This window comes from Carcharodon carcharias, chromosome 11 (assembly GCF_017639515.1).
Source record: "Carcharodon carcharias isolate sCarCar2 chromosome 11, sCarCar2.pri, whole genome shotgun sequence".
NCBI lineage: Eukaryota > Metazoa > Chordata > Chondrichthyes > Lamniformes > Lamnidae > Carcharodon > Carcharodon carcharias.
In genome coordinates, this window is record NC_054477.1 from 41467881 (window position 1) to 41485056 (window position 17176).

Below are 17176 nucleotides of genomic sequence, written 5' to 3' on the forward strand. Positions count from 1 at the left end.
CTTTGTCTCTCCACAGATGTGGTCAGACTGAGTATTTCCAAAACTGTTTTTCATTTTAGATTTCCAGAACCTTCAGTATTTGGCTTCTGTTGATTTTTTGAAGGTCATGTTAAAAACATTATTATCGTTTATGTCGGTTCATGAAATCAATAAAAAATATTTTCAAACCAAAGAATATGATACTGCACATTTCCTCATAAACAAAAAGGTTGTTTGCAGTCCCAAATCATGATTAAAAACATACATAAAACAGATACTTCATTAGGAATTGTTTATTATTGATTCAGACAATTTATTTACAGCAGGTTTATCATCAAGTTATAGGGCAAAGAGACAGGATTTGTTCAGTCAACTAAATTGCTATACAAGTTTTAGCTGAGTTTCTATAGCATAGAAAGAGAATCATCTGTTATACTCACATCCTCCCCAAAATGACCAGAGAACATCTTTATGAACAGAAATTTCATTAAAACATCATAGCTTCCAGACCATCTTCCATGAATTGCTTGTAAATAGCCATAAACTTGGCCACAAATGCTTCCAGGTGATAGATGGCCTTGTTGCCAAGCTGTAGACGATGCTCATAATAGGCAGCCATCTGTGCAACCTCGCCTTTAAGGAGACCATCACAGTTGTTTAACAACTCTGACAAGAGACCCTAAAACAAAATTTAAACAAATGAAATGTGAAAATTTACATATCACTACCTTTACTCAGCCTGATTATATATAATTTTTATATGATTTATTCCAACCCGGGTCACATTACTTAAGACAAACTTGGAGTAATCCATATTTCTGACTTGATTGAATATACAATATCGCGAGTGATGTCATTTCAATTAATTTTCCTCTTCCTTTTCACATTACACAATTATTTGTTCTCGTTAAGCTAGCATAAATTCCTTCAGTGTTGCTGGATCAAAATTCCAGAACCCCTTTCCTAATTGGTGTTCCTACATGGACTAAGGCAGCTCACCACCACCTTCTCATGGGCAATTAGGGATGGGCAATAAATGCTAGCATAGCCAGCAGCACCCACAGCCTATGAACAAATATAAATATACTATTTGGACATTTACATCCAACATTAATATCCCTTATTGCACATTTTATACAATTCTATAAAAGACATCTCTATTCCTCAAAGTCATCACTTCAATAACGGCACGTTGCACTATATTACTGACTAGCACAAACTAAAAAGGGCAATTCCATAACTGTCGGTTCAGTGTTGCAATCAAAAAAATCATGCCACAAAGCACTGCACTGTTTTGCAATAAAATCTTTGCATTTGCTATTTTTCTACATCACACTATAAACATGTAGTGCACAATATATTTGATGTAGGAAATTGCAATTTAAAATGGGGTCTTGGTTATCCTCCAATCAACATGATTGAAAGAAAAAATTTCAGAGAAACTGTTTTATGGATCATTAATTTTATTCAACTGAACTACATGGCAACAAAAGTGACCTTGTGTTCAGCATTTTTTTGTTTTAGGTAAACAGCATGTATAGTGGTTGTTGTTTACATAGACAAGCCACTTTGCAATCATGGAAAACAAATCAAACATTGGTCAATAAATGTTAGAAGAATTTTATTAATTTTGGTTGATGCCACCAATGCACTGTTGTTTTGTAGTACATGGTACAACATATGAGTCTCTATTTAATTAAGCAGTCGAGTAGCAACGTGATCTTGCTGAAGTAAAAAGTTGGACAATTGCATGTCAGGGTTATTAACATTACCCTTAGATTGATAAAATTCTGTTGTGATCCTATTGCAACATTAAAGAATTTTCAAATTTAGTATTTACATTTTTGGAAAAATTCTAAGCAGCACCCTCAGAACTGAAATCATAAAATTAATGTACCTCATTATACATTCTTAAATAAGTGAGAATTTTCTTTACATCGCTCCTTGACCAAATTAGGTGAGAATTTTTACTGATCTGTTTGGGCATCAAAATGCAAAAAGTTGATTCCCTTCAAAATTTCATTTCCACCCTCTTTCCTCCACCTACCCAGCTTCCAGAAAATCAGTAATTTGCTGTGTTACATGGTAGATTAGCATCTATATTCCATTACTCTGTGGAATAACATGCTAGTATACCGATAGAGCTCTTTTCAATGGGAGACTTTCTTGTCTGAACCAGAAGCTTGTAATTCAACTCCATTCTAAACTGTGTCAAATCAATGCTAATACACTCATCTTTTTAGGCTCAGTTATGATGTTAAACCATGGGCCTTGACATGCTAATGATTCAGGTGAGCATTTAAAAATCCCATGGCAGGAAGTTATGTCCTACCCTTTCTCCAACAGCAGCAAAATCTTAGATTATTTTTTCTTGCTTGTGATATGTAAAAATAATGGGCCACAGAGCAACTCATCAATTATGAAGTACTCTGAGACACAGTAAAAGTACTTTAAAGTCTTTCCTTCCCCACCCAACATATTGTACCATCATTCTGCAAACATGCGAACAAGGAACAAGAGTAAGCCATTCAGCATTGAGCATGCTCTGCCATTAAATAAGATCATGGCTGATCTGATAGTAACCTGAAATCTGTATCCCACCTAACCCCAATAACCGCCTCTTTGCTTACCAAGAATTTATCCACCTCTGCCTTAAAAATATTCAAAGACTCTGCTTCCACCACTGTTTTAGGAAGAGAGTTTCAAAGAGTCGAGACCTTCTGAGTGAAAAAAAAAGTTCCAGAAATAAACTTTATAGGATGGCCAAGTTGCTCAACTATACCAGCAATTTTATTTAGTCAACACTGGGGAATAGATTATGGCCCACATTTTTTCTAAAATATGGTGTGACAGAATGATAGGATGAAAAGGTCTTCTGTAATATACCTTCATTATTATCTCAGGGGGTATGCAGTGGGTCAGAAGCTCATACAACCGTCCACGTACTTCAAGCAGCCTAAAAGAGGAGAAATATCGTAGATACAATAAATTCAATGAAACATCAACAGTTATTGGTATTAGGAGCAAAACGTAATGTTAGCACTAGATTGAAGAAATATATCCTAATCAACATGCTATGACAAATGGAGGCAACACTATTTCCTTCTCCGCCGATGCTGCCAGACCTGCTGAGTTTTTCCAGGTAATTCTGTTTTTGTTTTGGATTTCCAGCATCTGCAGTTTTTTGTTTTTAACTATTTCCTTCATTGCTTCACTACATATACTTTTTTTGAGGCATTTTGTAAAGAAAGTTTTATCCAAAACAGTATAGCATTTATATGTATATTTTATTTGACTAGACTTTACAAAATTTAATTACAAATCTTACTGATACCATGACATATTTTGCAGTTAAATAACATTGCCAAACCAGAAGGATGAGGAATACTATATAAAAAAAGCACCCTGCAGAGAAGGTAATTTGTAAAATCATTAGTGAGCCAGTTATGTACATTTAAAACATTTTCTACTTAGCTTTTTAAAAAAAAATTGTTCATGGGTTGTGGGCATCGCTGGTTTAGGCAGCATTTATTGCCCCTCCCCAACTGCCCTTCAGAGGGCATTTAAGAGTAATCACACTGCACTGCTGTGGGTCTGGAGTCACATGTAGGCCAGACCAGGTAAGGATGGCAGGTTTCCTTCCCTAATTGATATTAGCAAACCAGATGGGTTTTTATGACAATCAGCAATGGTTTCATGGTCATCATCAGACTTTTAATTCCAGAATTTTGTTGGATTCAAATTCCACCGTCTGCCGTGGTGGGATTCGAACCTGGTCCCCAGACATTACCCGTCCAGTCACTATAACACCGCTTCCCCGTATTCACATATCTATGAAATTTACTGTACAAGTATATCATCTACCATTACTACAGACACACAAAAATGTGACTCTGTGATGCAGGGGCAGGGAAAGGGGAGGTAAGGAGAAATGAGGAAAGAATTAGAAAAAATCACTTTCCTTTATTGGACGAGGTGTAGATTATAAAAGCTAAGATGTAATGATGGAACTGTATAAAACACTTAGACCACAGCTGGAAGTGTACACAGTTCTGGTTGCCACATTACAGGAAGGACATAATTGTTCTGGAGAGAGTAGAGAAGAGATTTAAAGAATGTTGCCAAGGCTTGAAAAATTGCAGCTATGGAGGAAAGATTGGATGGGCGGAGGTTGTTTTCCTTGGAAAAGAGAAGACTAAGGGGTCACATGATTGAGGTGTACAAGATTATGAGGGGCCTAGATAAAGTAGACAGGGATGCCCAGTTTCCCCTGAAGGGGGTGGGGGGTCAATTACCAGGGGGCACAGATTTAAGGTGATTGGTAGAATGATTCGAGGGGGCATGAGGAAAAACTTCCTTACCCAGAGGGTGGCAGGTGTTTGGTATTCACTGCCTGGTTTGGAGGTGGAGGTAGAAACCCTCAACTCAACTCATTTAAAAAGGCACCTAGATCTGCACCTAAAGTGCTGTAGCCCGCACAGCTACGGACCAGGTGCTGGAAGGTGGGATTAAAATGGGCAGTTAGTTTTTTTCCCTCTATCGGTTGATGCAGACATGGGTTGAATGGCTTCTTTCTGTGCTGGAACTTTTCTATGGATCTATGGTAATACCTTCCCACCTCCAGAATATCAAGACCCTAGGAATAAAAATTTGTCTAGTGCTAACATCACCGAAATGGAGCCAATAAATGTTGGAGTTGCCAGGAAAGGAAATAAAGGAAAACAAAAGGGAAAACAAAATTTAAAGATTATTGTACCTTTCAAATTCTTAAGATACCTCAGCTTGTTGTTCATGAGCAATCAATTACTTTTGGAGAAGTGATCTTTGCGATATAGACAAACAACTAATTTTCACAGCAAAGTTCCATAAACAATGTGATAAATGACTAGTCAATAGGCCTGATTTTACAGTAGGAAACACAATAGGAAGGACAAGTGCTTTTGGCATCCGCTCACCTGCAGTAAAACATGAAAATCAGGAAGCTGGTGTCCAATTTGCTGGGCTCTTCCAAAATCTGTTTTATATCAGTACCTCAGGAGAGATTCAATATTCACATTTTGAAGTCTTGCAGATTTAACAAAAGTAATTCATTTTGACTTTTTCCTCACCTCATCTCTCTCCCTCTCTTTCACTTCCTGCACATGATTTACATTTACATACACTTCTTAGGTCTCAGGATTCTGCAATCTGATTGGTTGAAGACATGCTGTTCTTTGCTCTGTTCACAAAACTGTCAGTTCCCCTATAGAGGTAACTTCAGACATCCAATGACCCAACGAGTGTCGTTCACTGCTGACCACAATCTGGGGCAACAAAAGGATGCCAACTCTGACTGGCAAACTGAAATGTCAGAATCACGTGCACAGGAGTAAGATGACTTGCAGCTGGTCAATAATGCACACTGATCAATATGGAACTTAACTGGCTGAACATTGACATAGCATACCTACAAGAGACAAGGCTCACTCAAAGATCACAAAGAAAAAGCATTACATGTTCATCCGGCAGCAGATAAGTTCAAAGGAAATGGGTGAGCAGGCTTTAGGCTTTGCTATAAGGAACCTGCTGCTCTCGATAATTAGAACCCCGCAGAAATGGTTCATATGTGGTCTCTCTCAGCTCTCAACAGGGCCAGTAAACATCACAAATGCTTAATATTCCAACTCAGTGGTCCACTACAGATGAAATACCAGTTCTACGAGGAGCTTGACACTGCCACTAGAATGTCTAGATGGAACATCTTTACCCACTAGTGGATTTCAATGCAAGAGTGGGCTCAGACCATGAGGCACGGCTCTCCTGCCTCAAACATCATGGCTCAGGAAAGATAAATGAAATAGACAGAGACTAGAGTTTTGTCTAACCAACACCATTTTCAGAACAAATCGTACCTGTGTTCTGGAGGTATCCAAAGATCAGGACATTAGCAACACTGAACCTGATCATTCAGACCACTCAACAGCATTCTCAACACAGACAGCTACCAATGCACTAACTGCCAGATCACTCGTGTGCACCAGGGTTAGGATGTAATCCTTGAAGCTTTTTGATTCAAAGCAGAAAGGCCATCCTCAGATCAACATCGGCCATACTGCTTATGCAGCTAAGAAACAACAGTTCCTCAACTTGATCAAACAGGCACTTCTAGCATTCCCACACAATGGGGAAGCAAAGTGGAACATGTTTTGGGACAACATTTACAATACTGTGAGTGAGATCAAGCAAGAAAATGCATAACGCACTAAGAACTACTTGAAGTAAAACCCAACAAGCTGCTAGGTGCTCTATCAATGATTGCTAATTACAACTTTGCCAGAATATCCAGATGTCCTCCAACATATGGAATGCTAGAGACATGCATTATTGGATTAAAAAAGCAACAGGTCCATCAGCCAAGAAAACAATCCCACTGAGAACAAAGACAGGGGAATCATCACTGATTGCAATAAACAGTTGGAGAGAAGGGTGGAACACTAACTTGAGAAAACAGTCACCAAGGAGGTTGTGGACACCATAGGGGGTCTGCCTGCCATGAATGAGTTGGCTATCAAACCCACATTGGAGGAGCTTAGCAAAGTTATTGACTTGCTTGCCACTGGCAAAGCTTCAGGTGATGCTATACTATCTGAACATCAAGCACAGAAAATCGGCACTTCTGCATCTCTACGAACTGGTGCCTCTGGTGACATGAGGGGGCAGTGCCTCAGGATGTGAGATACACGAAGATTGTGATCTTGTACAAGAACAAGGCTGACTGCAATAATTGTGACAACTATCAGGGCATCTCACTGCTAAGCATATGTGGGGAAAGTACTGGCCCCACTGCACTGGTCAGACTGCAGGTCTTGGCAGAATGCATTTATCCCAAATCCCAATGCTGTTTCAGAACTGGAAAATCGAGAGTTGACATGATTGAGTACAGCAACTGCAAGGGAAATGCAGTGAACAAAGACCACCACTATACGTTGGCTTCACTGATCTCATCAAGGCATTCGACCATGTAAGCAGAAGTAGCCTATTTAAACTGAAGAAAATTCTGCTCAGTGTAATCTCCTCTTTCCATGACAAGATGATAGGCAAGTTGTGATGGGTAACACTTGAACTCCTGAAAAACCACAGTGGGGTCAAACAGGATTGCTTTATGGTGCTGACACTCTGGCATATTCTTCTGTGACAATCCTTCAGTTCATCTCCAGCAGGTGTCTACTTACATACCAGAATAGAAAAACTATTTAGCCTTGCCTTCCTGAGATCCAAGGCAAAAAATGCATCAAATCCTCATTTGCTCCATGCTGACATGTCACAACAGCATTCCATACCAACAAACACCATCAGTAGCAAATGGACAGGCATTCATGCCTGTAGAGTTTGGATTGACCATAAGCACAGGATGTTGCCATATCACCACAAATCAGCAATGGCAATGTGATGCTGGAGGCTCAATTTCAAAATTACCAGTAGTCTGTCACTTGATGCTGAAATCAACATGCAAAAGCTACAGTTATACCCAGGCTGAGAAGAAAATGTGGAACAACTGCAGCTAACCAAGAGCATCAAACTGTGAATCTACCAAGACTATGGCCTCAGTGCACTCCTCTATAGTAGTTAGGCAAGAGAAAAGGCTTAATAGTAGGCAAGAGAAATGGCTTAATAGCTTGCATATTCACTGTTCCAGATGTATCCTTGGCATCTCATAGGAGGGAGAGGCACCAACTCCGAGGCCCTGGAGAATTCTAGTTCCATCAGCATACAGGAATACTAAGCCATGAATGTCTGTGCTAGCTCGGCCACATTCATTGGGTGGATGACAACCGTATACCCAAAGACCTTCTGTATGTGAAGAAGCCACTGGGTCACAATCTGCTGGGCACCCACACATCTGCTACAAGGACACTGCAATTGAGAAGGTGATGAAGGTGACTGACATTGATACTCAGAACTGGGAAACAGATGCTGATAGCAGTGAATTGTGGAGGTCAACTGTCTGAAGGGGCATTGAAAGAGTCGAGAAGAAATGGAAAGTTCAGATGGCCAAGAACAGTGCCCAGAGGGGGGAAAAAAAGAGGCCAGCAGTCTTGCACCTTCTCAGCTCACTGTCTTGTCCTGCAAAATGTAACAGTGCCATACTGGAATGGATCTTCTAAGCCACATTAGGCAACGTTGTTTATTCAAGAGTTGATCAAAAAGGTGCAAACCATCATCTCATGAGAGGGAAGGCTGCCAGAGGGGGGATGTCTGAAGGTGAGCTTTGGGAGCTTACCACTGTTTTTTGGAATACCACCATGGGATTTTTTGAAATTCACCTGAGGGGACAAGTGACCTCAGTTTGTACCTAAAAATGGTACTCAAACATCTGGCTAGGTTATATGCTCAAATACTGGAGCAGGGCTTGAATCCATGATCTTCTAAATCAAAGGCTTGAGATTAGAAAGTAGATTGGAAACAAATCAGTGCACACAAAAAATGACAAACTACAGTCCCAGTTTAATATCAGTACCTGGCAACATAGCAGGATTTATCACACCAGGCAAATTAAAGAATGCTTATATTTGAATAATCTAATAAATAGTCGGACATTGTTTTACATGAAGAAGTGCTGCTTAATGAAGCTTCTTGATTTTTTTGAAGTTACATACCACAAGGACATTAGAAAACAGTATTCTGTGGTGCTTAGATCTCAAAGAAAATCATTGATAAATTTCCCATGAAGACTGCTCATGGAATTGAAAATAGGAATTAAATGTAAAACTCCTATAGATACGAATTGACTAAAGGGAAGAAAGGAGCAGGTATTGTTAAAAGAGGAGTTTTTTTTACTGACATGGTGGGGACCAGTTGAAGCATAAATAAGCATCCAGGTTCAAGGAATAAAGATAAAGCTTGCAATTAGGCAAACTGGTAGCAGACAAATTAGGGGCTCATAGCCGACTGATCCTTTGCAGTGTAATAGCTGATGGTCTCAATTCTCTTTAAATGCAGCAATTTTCTGAACTCTTCAAAGACAGTTTCTTCATGTCTCTTATAATTCTAAGCAAAAACTACCTTTCATTGTGGGCTGGTTATACCTATGCTCCTTCTTAGCCTATTAATATTTCAGGCCTAACAATGCCACTTGACCTTGTGGCAGCTTACATCTGTTTCATTCCTATTTGAATTCCATTGAATTTTGCTCCTGAATATGGGAGTGGCCTTCTAGCATTTCCCAGACACTCCTAGAGAGGGACCAGAAAAAGTTTGTTCAATTTGCAGATTCCAAATTTGCCATGCCACCCGTTTTTCGAGCTCCAAGTGATTGTTTCAATGAAATCAATACTTATTGCACATTATCCTATTTAATCTTTCTCCAGACCTCAACTGTGGAACTCTACATTATAACTGTATTGCTTTAAGGCAAACAAAAATTTAAGAAAATAGGTTTAGACTATAAAGACATAGGGGCAGAAGTAGGCCATTCGGCCCATTGAGTCTGCTCCGTCATTCAATGAGATCATGGCTGACCTGATAACCCTCAACTCAACTTTCTTGCCTTTTCCCTATAACCTTTGATTCCTTCACTGATTAAAAATCTCTCAGCCTTGAGTACGCTTAACGACTTGGCCTCTACAGTACTCCATGGTAAAGAATGACAAATCAACTACCCTGAGAAGAAATTCCTCCTCATCTCTTCTTAAATGGGTGACTCCTTACTCTTAAGATTATGCCCTCTGGTCTTAGACTCTCCCACAAGGGAAAACAACTTCTCAGTATCTACTCTGTCAAGCCCCCTAAGAATCTTTTATGTTTCAATAAGGTCGCCTCACATTCTTCTATATTCTAATAAGTATAGGTCCAACCAAGTCAACCACTCGTCATAAGAAAATCCCTCCATCCCCAGGATCAACCTAGTGAGCCTTCTCTTGACTGCCTCCAACGTCAGTACATCTTTTCTTAGATAAGAGGACCAAAACTTTTCAGTGTTCTAGGTGTAGTCTAACTAGTGTCTTGTATAGTTTTAGCAAGACTTCCCTATTTTTATACTCCATTCCCTTTGAAATAAAGGCCAACATTCCATTTGCCATCCCTATTACCTGATGAACTCGTATGCTAGCATTTTGGGATCCCCAAATCCCTCTGTGCTACAGCTTTCTGAACTCTTTCTCCATTTAAATATTCAGCTCTTCTATTCTTCCTACCATAGTGCATACCCTCAAACTTTCCCACATTATATTCCATCTGCTGAGTTTTCGCCCACTCACTTAACCTGTCTATATCCCTCTGTAGACTGTCATCCTCACTACTTGCCTTCCTATCTATTTTTGTGTCATCTGCAAACTTGGTGATAGTACATTCATTTCCCTCATCCAAATCATTAATATATATATTGTAAAATAATTGTGGCCCCAGCATTGATCCCTGTGGCACTCCGCTAGTTACAGGTTGCCATCCTGAAAATGCCACCCTTATCCCAGCTCTGTCTTCTATTAGTTAGTATTTACTGTGTATAGCTTCAATCTTCTAGATCTACCACCTCACCTGCTCTCACTCCAGCCTCTACTGCATCCCCACCTTTGCCTCAACATTGCTCTCGTTCGTTAAGAATTCCATTTTTAAAAAAAATTCTCCTTAAAACCCAATTCTGCTCACTGACTCCCAAATTTCTCAATTGACTACCTTAGACCGTCTTCCCCACCCCTTTACATTTACTCATTTTCACTGCTACCCTTGTACAGTAGGTTCTTTGTGACACCCCCATATCAGCTGGTGCATGGAGCGAATGATTTCTGCCTAATTTGTCTCATTGTATGTAGTGCTCCAAGTGCTGGCTTTAGAGGCCCAGCTAAGAGCAAGTGAAACTTTTCCCGAGAAGAAAAGAAAGTTTAAATACCAAATTGAGCCTCAGAATGAATAGTCAACCATTAGCTCAATCACAACTTTGAAATAAGATCCGGGAGAGGAAGCAATTTCCATTGTGGGAAAATTCAGTTCCACGTAACTCATCCAATAGATTGCAGGCTAAAATGCAAGCATATATCCTTCCACTTTTGGTAGCAGGAAAACAAAATTCCATGGGGTTTACCTTTGTGGCGTTTGCTGGCTGACAATAGCATTAGCAGTTTCGCGGAGGTATATTTCCCAGTCGGTCTCAGGAATATCTTGATCTGCTGAAAATGGATATCTAAAGAGCAAAGTCAAGAAGTCAAGAAAAACCAAGGCAATCTAGATATTCTTGCCACATAGTTCCTTTCTATTTTTTAGGATCAAATGACCAGTAGCTGGAAATGGTAGAAATTTGAGCATTTTCAATTTTATTTTAAATGTTGTACATTTTCAAATTACTTCTTAAACTCATGAAGATTGTGAAAGTTCAATGTGCATGAATTTGCAAAGTACAGCCTGAAGGGCATGCTGGCATAGAAGTTACATTACCAGACAAGTAAACCAGGCATAGACAATCCAGAGAACAGGAGTTCAAATTCCACCATATTAGTTTGAGAATTTGAATTCAGTTAAATAAATAAATCATCAAGGGGAATTAGGAACAAACAATAAAAAATGCTGGTGTTGCCAATGATGCCCATAACCAAAGAATGAATTAGATATATATTTAAAAAAAAACACCACTCTCATCTGTTACTTACTGTTGAACCCTGCAGGCTTCACACATAAGCAGTGCTTTTCTAAGGTTGCGATTGGATTTTTCTGCAATTTTCTTGGCCAGTTCTTGAGGAAGTAAGAGACCTTCTTTCTTGCATACTCCACTTAGCACATGGCAAATCTGGGAACAGACAAACTCCAAATGTCACTCTTTCTCAATGCCTTAAATTCACAGAATACTTTGTGCTGCAGAAAATACTGTGATTTCATTATTCAGGCTACAATTTTCCTAAAATTTCATTCGGATGCCACTTCAGTCACCGAGTGCTGTTATTAAGTGGTCAAATTGTCAGAAATATAACTAAATTTGAAGTATTTAAGGAGAATGCTTTTAAAGGGAAGATACAAGGGGCATTGACAATGGTTACCTATCTTTGGTAAAGTCTTATTTTTGAAGATTGCAATGGCATGGCAAGTCAGTTGTTTTGCTGTTTGATAACAGGGATGTTTCTGCCATTAAGTGATAACATTAGAGCAACTGAATAATTCAAGTTCCCTCCTAGTACATAGCAAACCAGGATTTTTACTGATGCTTTAGAATTTCCATTATTGTGTGAAACCATTAAATATTATATATTCTTTTATTCTTTCATGGAATGGGGGTGTCACTGGCTAGGTCAGCATTTATTGCCCATCTCTAATTTTTTAAAAAATTATTTCTTTCATGGGATGTGGGCATTGTTAGCAAGTCCATTGCTCGTCCCCAATTTTCCTTGAACTAGGTGGTTTGCTAGGCTATTTGAGATCCACATTGCTGTGGATCTGGATTCACATGTAGGCCATGATGGCAGATTTCCTCCCCTAAAGTATATTCGTAAACCAGATGGGTTTTTTACAACAATTAATTATAGTTTCATGGCCACTAATGTGGAGATGAGCTTTATATTCCAGATTTTTAATAATTAAATTTAAATTCCACCAGCTGCCATGATGGGATTTGAACTCATATCCCTAGATCATTAGACTGAGCCTCTGGATCACTAGTCCTGTGACATTACCACTATACCACCCCCATCCCCTTGAAGATTATGGTGGGCCACCTTTTTTAACTGTTGCAGTCCATGTGCTGTAGGTACACCCATTGCTGTTAGAAAGGGAGTTCCAGGATTTTGATCCAGGGAGTGAAGGAACGGCAACATAGTTCAAATGATGCGTGACTAGGAGGGGAACTTGCAGGTGGTGGCGTTCCCATACATCTGCTGCCCTTGCCCTTCTGGATGGTGGAGGTCATGGGTTTGGAATGTGTTGTCAGAGCCTTGGTGAGTTGCTGCAGTGCATCTTGTAGATGGTACACACTGTTGCCACTGTGTGTCAATTTTGGAGGGATGGAATGAGTGTTAAAGGTGGTGGATGGAGTGCCACTCAATTCTAGGTGTCCAGTTTCTTGTGTTGGAGGCCACATTCATTCAGGCAAGGAGAGTATTCCATCACACTCTTAACTTCTGCCTTGTAGATATATTAGATTCATTGTGATTTTTCTCCCCCCAAAACCCCAAATAAACTTTTATGTAGCATCTTACGAAACCTCAGGACAAGAATACATATTCTCTAGTTACTGGCTGTTTGATAAGAGGAAAGTTTTTGTCCCCCCATCTGCCTTGCCAAAAATTCTTAACTCAGAACACATCAGATGCCTGTAAACATTGTCTGTTCTAAAGAAAAGAGTTCTAGTTTCTATAATTCAGGGGTTCCCAAACTGTAGGTCACAATGGCAGGGATGGGGGTCACATTTGGGGTTGCAAGCTATGCCAAATGTGGAGAGGAGATGACCAGGTCCAGAGGCTCTGATGGGACAGCTCTGGACCCCCCCGCCACTTGTTGCCACTATATGACAAGGGGCTGATGGTGAGCCCAAGTGTTCTTTAATGTCATAGAGCACTTTTAACAATGAGTTATAGTGGGCTCAGAATGTTTGAGAATCACCTTGACAAACAATAACAGCATCCAAAGTGCAGGTAAACCAAATGGAGCCAGGGAGGTAGGTGGCAGCTTCAAACTTTATTGTATTTCTGCTCCTGTCTCTGTTGTACAGATTCCTCATCCCAGGAATGCAACTCTGCTGCACAGACACCAATCCGAAAGGGGAAGTGGGGGTGGCAAAAGGGGCTGAGAGCAAGTGAGGGGGACGGGGCGCCAAGAAGAGAAAGGCAGCCGAGTAAAGGGTGGGAGGAAGCTGGGAGAAGGGACTGCTGTGTTTTTGTGGGGGAAAGGAGGTAGGGAAGAGGGGATGAGAGCGTAAACCCCTGTGCAGTGCGGGAATTGATTACAGTGTGTGTGTTTTGTGGAGGGGCAGGAGGCGGGAAAGAGACTGGGAAAAAGAGGGTATCACGGTCTTCTGTCACCAGGGAATATGGAGAACCTTGGCTGAAACCTACATGAATATACTGAGGGCTTCAAAAAAAAACTTAAGTTTCTCATGTTCACGTGATACATGTTGCTCCATAATGTGTACTTAATTATATACTGAATATTACCATGTTGCTTTATTGCATTTTTTTTAATTGGCATGCTGGGTACTTTAATTTTCAAATGATTAAAAATGGGGTTACATTGGAAAAGAGAAGGTGGGGGGAGAGAGTGGGGGGAGGGGGAAGAGGGAGAGAGCGGGGAGGGAGAGAGATTGATTATACACTGCCTGATGTTTTTGTTTCTGCTGATTTCAATGGAAACAAAAATTAAGCAGTTGATTCTTTACCATCTTGCAATGAAAGTGAAAACACTCAGTTCCATGTCTCTCTCTCTCAAAAAAAATCTCAAGATTGCAGAACAAATTTTTAATGAGCATTATCATTTTTTGGTCACTCACTAAAACTGACTTTAGTTGTACTATAAATGTATCTTAGTTGTCTCAATTTACAAGCCTCACTTCTTCTTGCCAACATGAAGGGCAGATAAGAATACTTGATCTCATTCAATCAGAAGACTGGGGCCACAGAATTCACATTACAGAAGACAGGATGAAATATTAAAAAGAAAATCAGGTCAGAGACTCAGAAGCTTAGACTGAGCTCTGATAACGTAAAGTTGAAATCATTGTAAGCAATGAATTATAGCATGCATTACCAGAGATGTATTTCAATCAATTAGAAAAAAGACATTCAAGAATTCACTTAACTAAAAAGCTAAAACTAAGCATTATATTAAACCAAATACACCTACTTCCTCAATGCTGGGTGCAGAGACTCGCACTGCAAGACATCGGCTACGAATGGGAGTAATAACTTTTGATGTCGAGTTACAGCAAAGAATTAATCTGCAAGTAGACATGTACTTTTCCATAGTCCTCCTCAGTGCATGCTGGGCATCCTTTGTTAATCTGTCAACTTCTGTCAGCAACACAACTGTCAGAACCATTAAAATTAGAACATTTCATTAGTTGTTTAGTTGCATAGCTTCTTTCCTACATTGTATATGTGGAGCACCAAAGTCTACGATAACTATTATAATGTGCTGCACTGTTTTACCAGAATAAAAAGGAAGAGCTAGAGACTAAGGTAGGCCTGGTCAAAAGGCAGAGAGTCTTTTGAATTGAGCATAAATGAGGCAAAGATCAACATTATGGCTCTAAATGGCAAAGTCAAGATTGGAAGCACGGAGATAGGGGCAGTGGACTAATTCAAGTACCTTGACTCAATGGTAAACAAAGTTACATCCAAGAATGAAAATCTAGGTTAGATTAACAATGACAAGAGGCACAACCAATGAGCTTAAGTAGCTTCTGGAAGTCCAAAAGCATCAGCATGAAACTGAAAAGAAAATGTCTAGTACAGTCACAAGTGTGGAATGTTGCATTCTAGAAAATATGAGTATAGCAGAGGATGTTCAAAATCAGCTGGATGGGCAGAAAGACAAAAAAAAAGGAGTTAGATCAAGAGTAGAAATTCAGGAATCAAAGGATTGTTAATTAGAGAAAGATAGCCAAGTGCAGGCATTGGAAACAAAGAAACGACAGCCTTATCCCAGACAATGATTGAAGGAGAAATTGAGGGTAAAAACAGAAAAGCAAGAAAAAGAAAATCTAATGGTGGATAACATTTGAGACGCGAACAGAGGGAGGCTTGAAGCCAGAGAAGCAGCAAGACAATGGTCCCCACTAAGGCTATGGTGAAAATGAACAAATGTTTTGTCAAGGTATGGTCAAGCCAGCTTGAATTTCAAAGTTTTGGCTGACACTTAGGTTCAAAATATAATGGCATCTTTGAAGCCAAATATACCTTAGCACTAAAGGGCAATATACAATAGTTGGGCAGCTCTTTTGGTTTTACATATTTTATGGAAACTGTTTCACTGTGACAAATTAGCAGAGGTTAGATCAACCACAATCAGGGCATTTTATTCTAGCTTTAAGAAATGTTATTTTCTAGTCAGCAAAACAAAAAGTGTGATGGTGTCTGTTGCCAATTGTGTGTGAAGTTGCTATATGCCAGTCGGCTGGAGGCGACAGGGGCACATGCAGGGAGTGCAAACAGCTGAAACTTGGCCAGAGGCAGCAGCCACCTGTACCAGTCCCTGTCCCAGGGCTTGATAACACCAGTGAAATTATTCTGGAACAAGTGGGTATTTTGCTGGGTGAGGCTTCAGATGTGAGCAGTGATCAGCAGCCAATTCTCTCAGGACTTCAACCTCAAAAAAGCACGAAACAGACCCACGTTACCCGGGTGTAGCGTGAAAACTGGCCCCCAAGGAAGATGGTTGTGGTGCAATTTTAAAAAGATGCGAAGGCTGGATCCGGGAGTGGGAATGGAGGGAAAAAAGGTTGCTATGGCCTTTTCAGTTATTTTAAAAGGAATTGATTGACTAAAACCCGGCCACAATGCACAGGGTTGTCCCTGACAGTTTAAATAAAAAAGGCGATACTGGCAGATCCACACCATCAAGACACAGTCTTGAGCAGAGCTGATGAGGCTCTGGAAAAATGCACCATTTTGTTGAAGTCTATACTCATGGAACTTGGGTTGAGAGGGAGCTGATATCTGATGGGAATCGGTAGCTAAATTTGTGACGGAAAGCTGGAATTCAATCTGGAGTTGATCAGAGCTTTGAAGGACATTGTGGCTGAAACTGGTGCCATATATGCTGAGTGGACTAATCTGATACATCTGAGAGATCTCTCTTCATTGTATGTGCTATTTAATATGCAATTTATATTGACCACAAGTTCTTTGTTAATTCATGTTTAATTTATGTTTATTTTGGTAAGACTGCTTAAGTACAAGTTATAAAAGGTGAAATCTTGACCACTTTTTCATTGGGCTTGTTCAGTAAATTCAGTTCTTTTGATTTGATGATCTCCCTGAGGATTGTAACAAGTGTATGCAATACTTTTTAAATTAGTGAAATCCATAAATTAGATTACTTTTCCAGTCTCAATAATGTAGCTTACCTTTGAAGTCTCTCTGTGTACTTGTCTCAAGTTGTTGAGACTGTGCTACTGTTTTAATCAGTTCTTGAATAACCACTCTGTCACTGTTCCCAGCATCACTGTAACAGAAATATAATTCTAGAATTCTGATCTGCTTTAAAATTGGAAACGACGGTTGGTTGGAGGATGCAGAAGGCCAAG

General features: G+C 39.8%; 1 protein-coding gene across 4 annotated transcripts in view; it reads right to left on the bottom strand.

The window, feature by feature from the left end:
• Positions 1–257: 257 nt before the first annotated feature.
• Positions 258–17176, bottom strand: part of rfc3 (replication factor C (activator 1) 3) — a 43777-nt gene continuing 26858 nt past the window's right edge. For all 4 annotated transcript variants that reach the window (XM_041198554.1, XM_041198553.1, XM_041198551.1 and 1 more), the window contains 6 exons: positions 16997–17094; positions 14773–14954; positions 11598–11734; positions 11036–11134; positions 2866–2935; positions 258–658 (listed from right to left, as the gene is read on the bottom strand). In XM_041198554.1, the coding sequence (XP_041054488.1) occupies positions 467–658; positions 2866–2935; positions 11036–11134; positions 11598–11734; positions 14773–14954; positions 16997–17094 (778 nt within the window). In that variant the 3' untranslated portion in view covers positions 258–466. The remainder of the gene's footprint in view (positions 659–2865; positions 2936–11035; positions 11135–11597; positions 11735–14772; positions 14955–16996; positions 17095–17176) is intronic.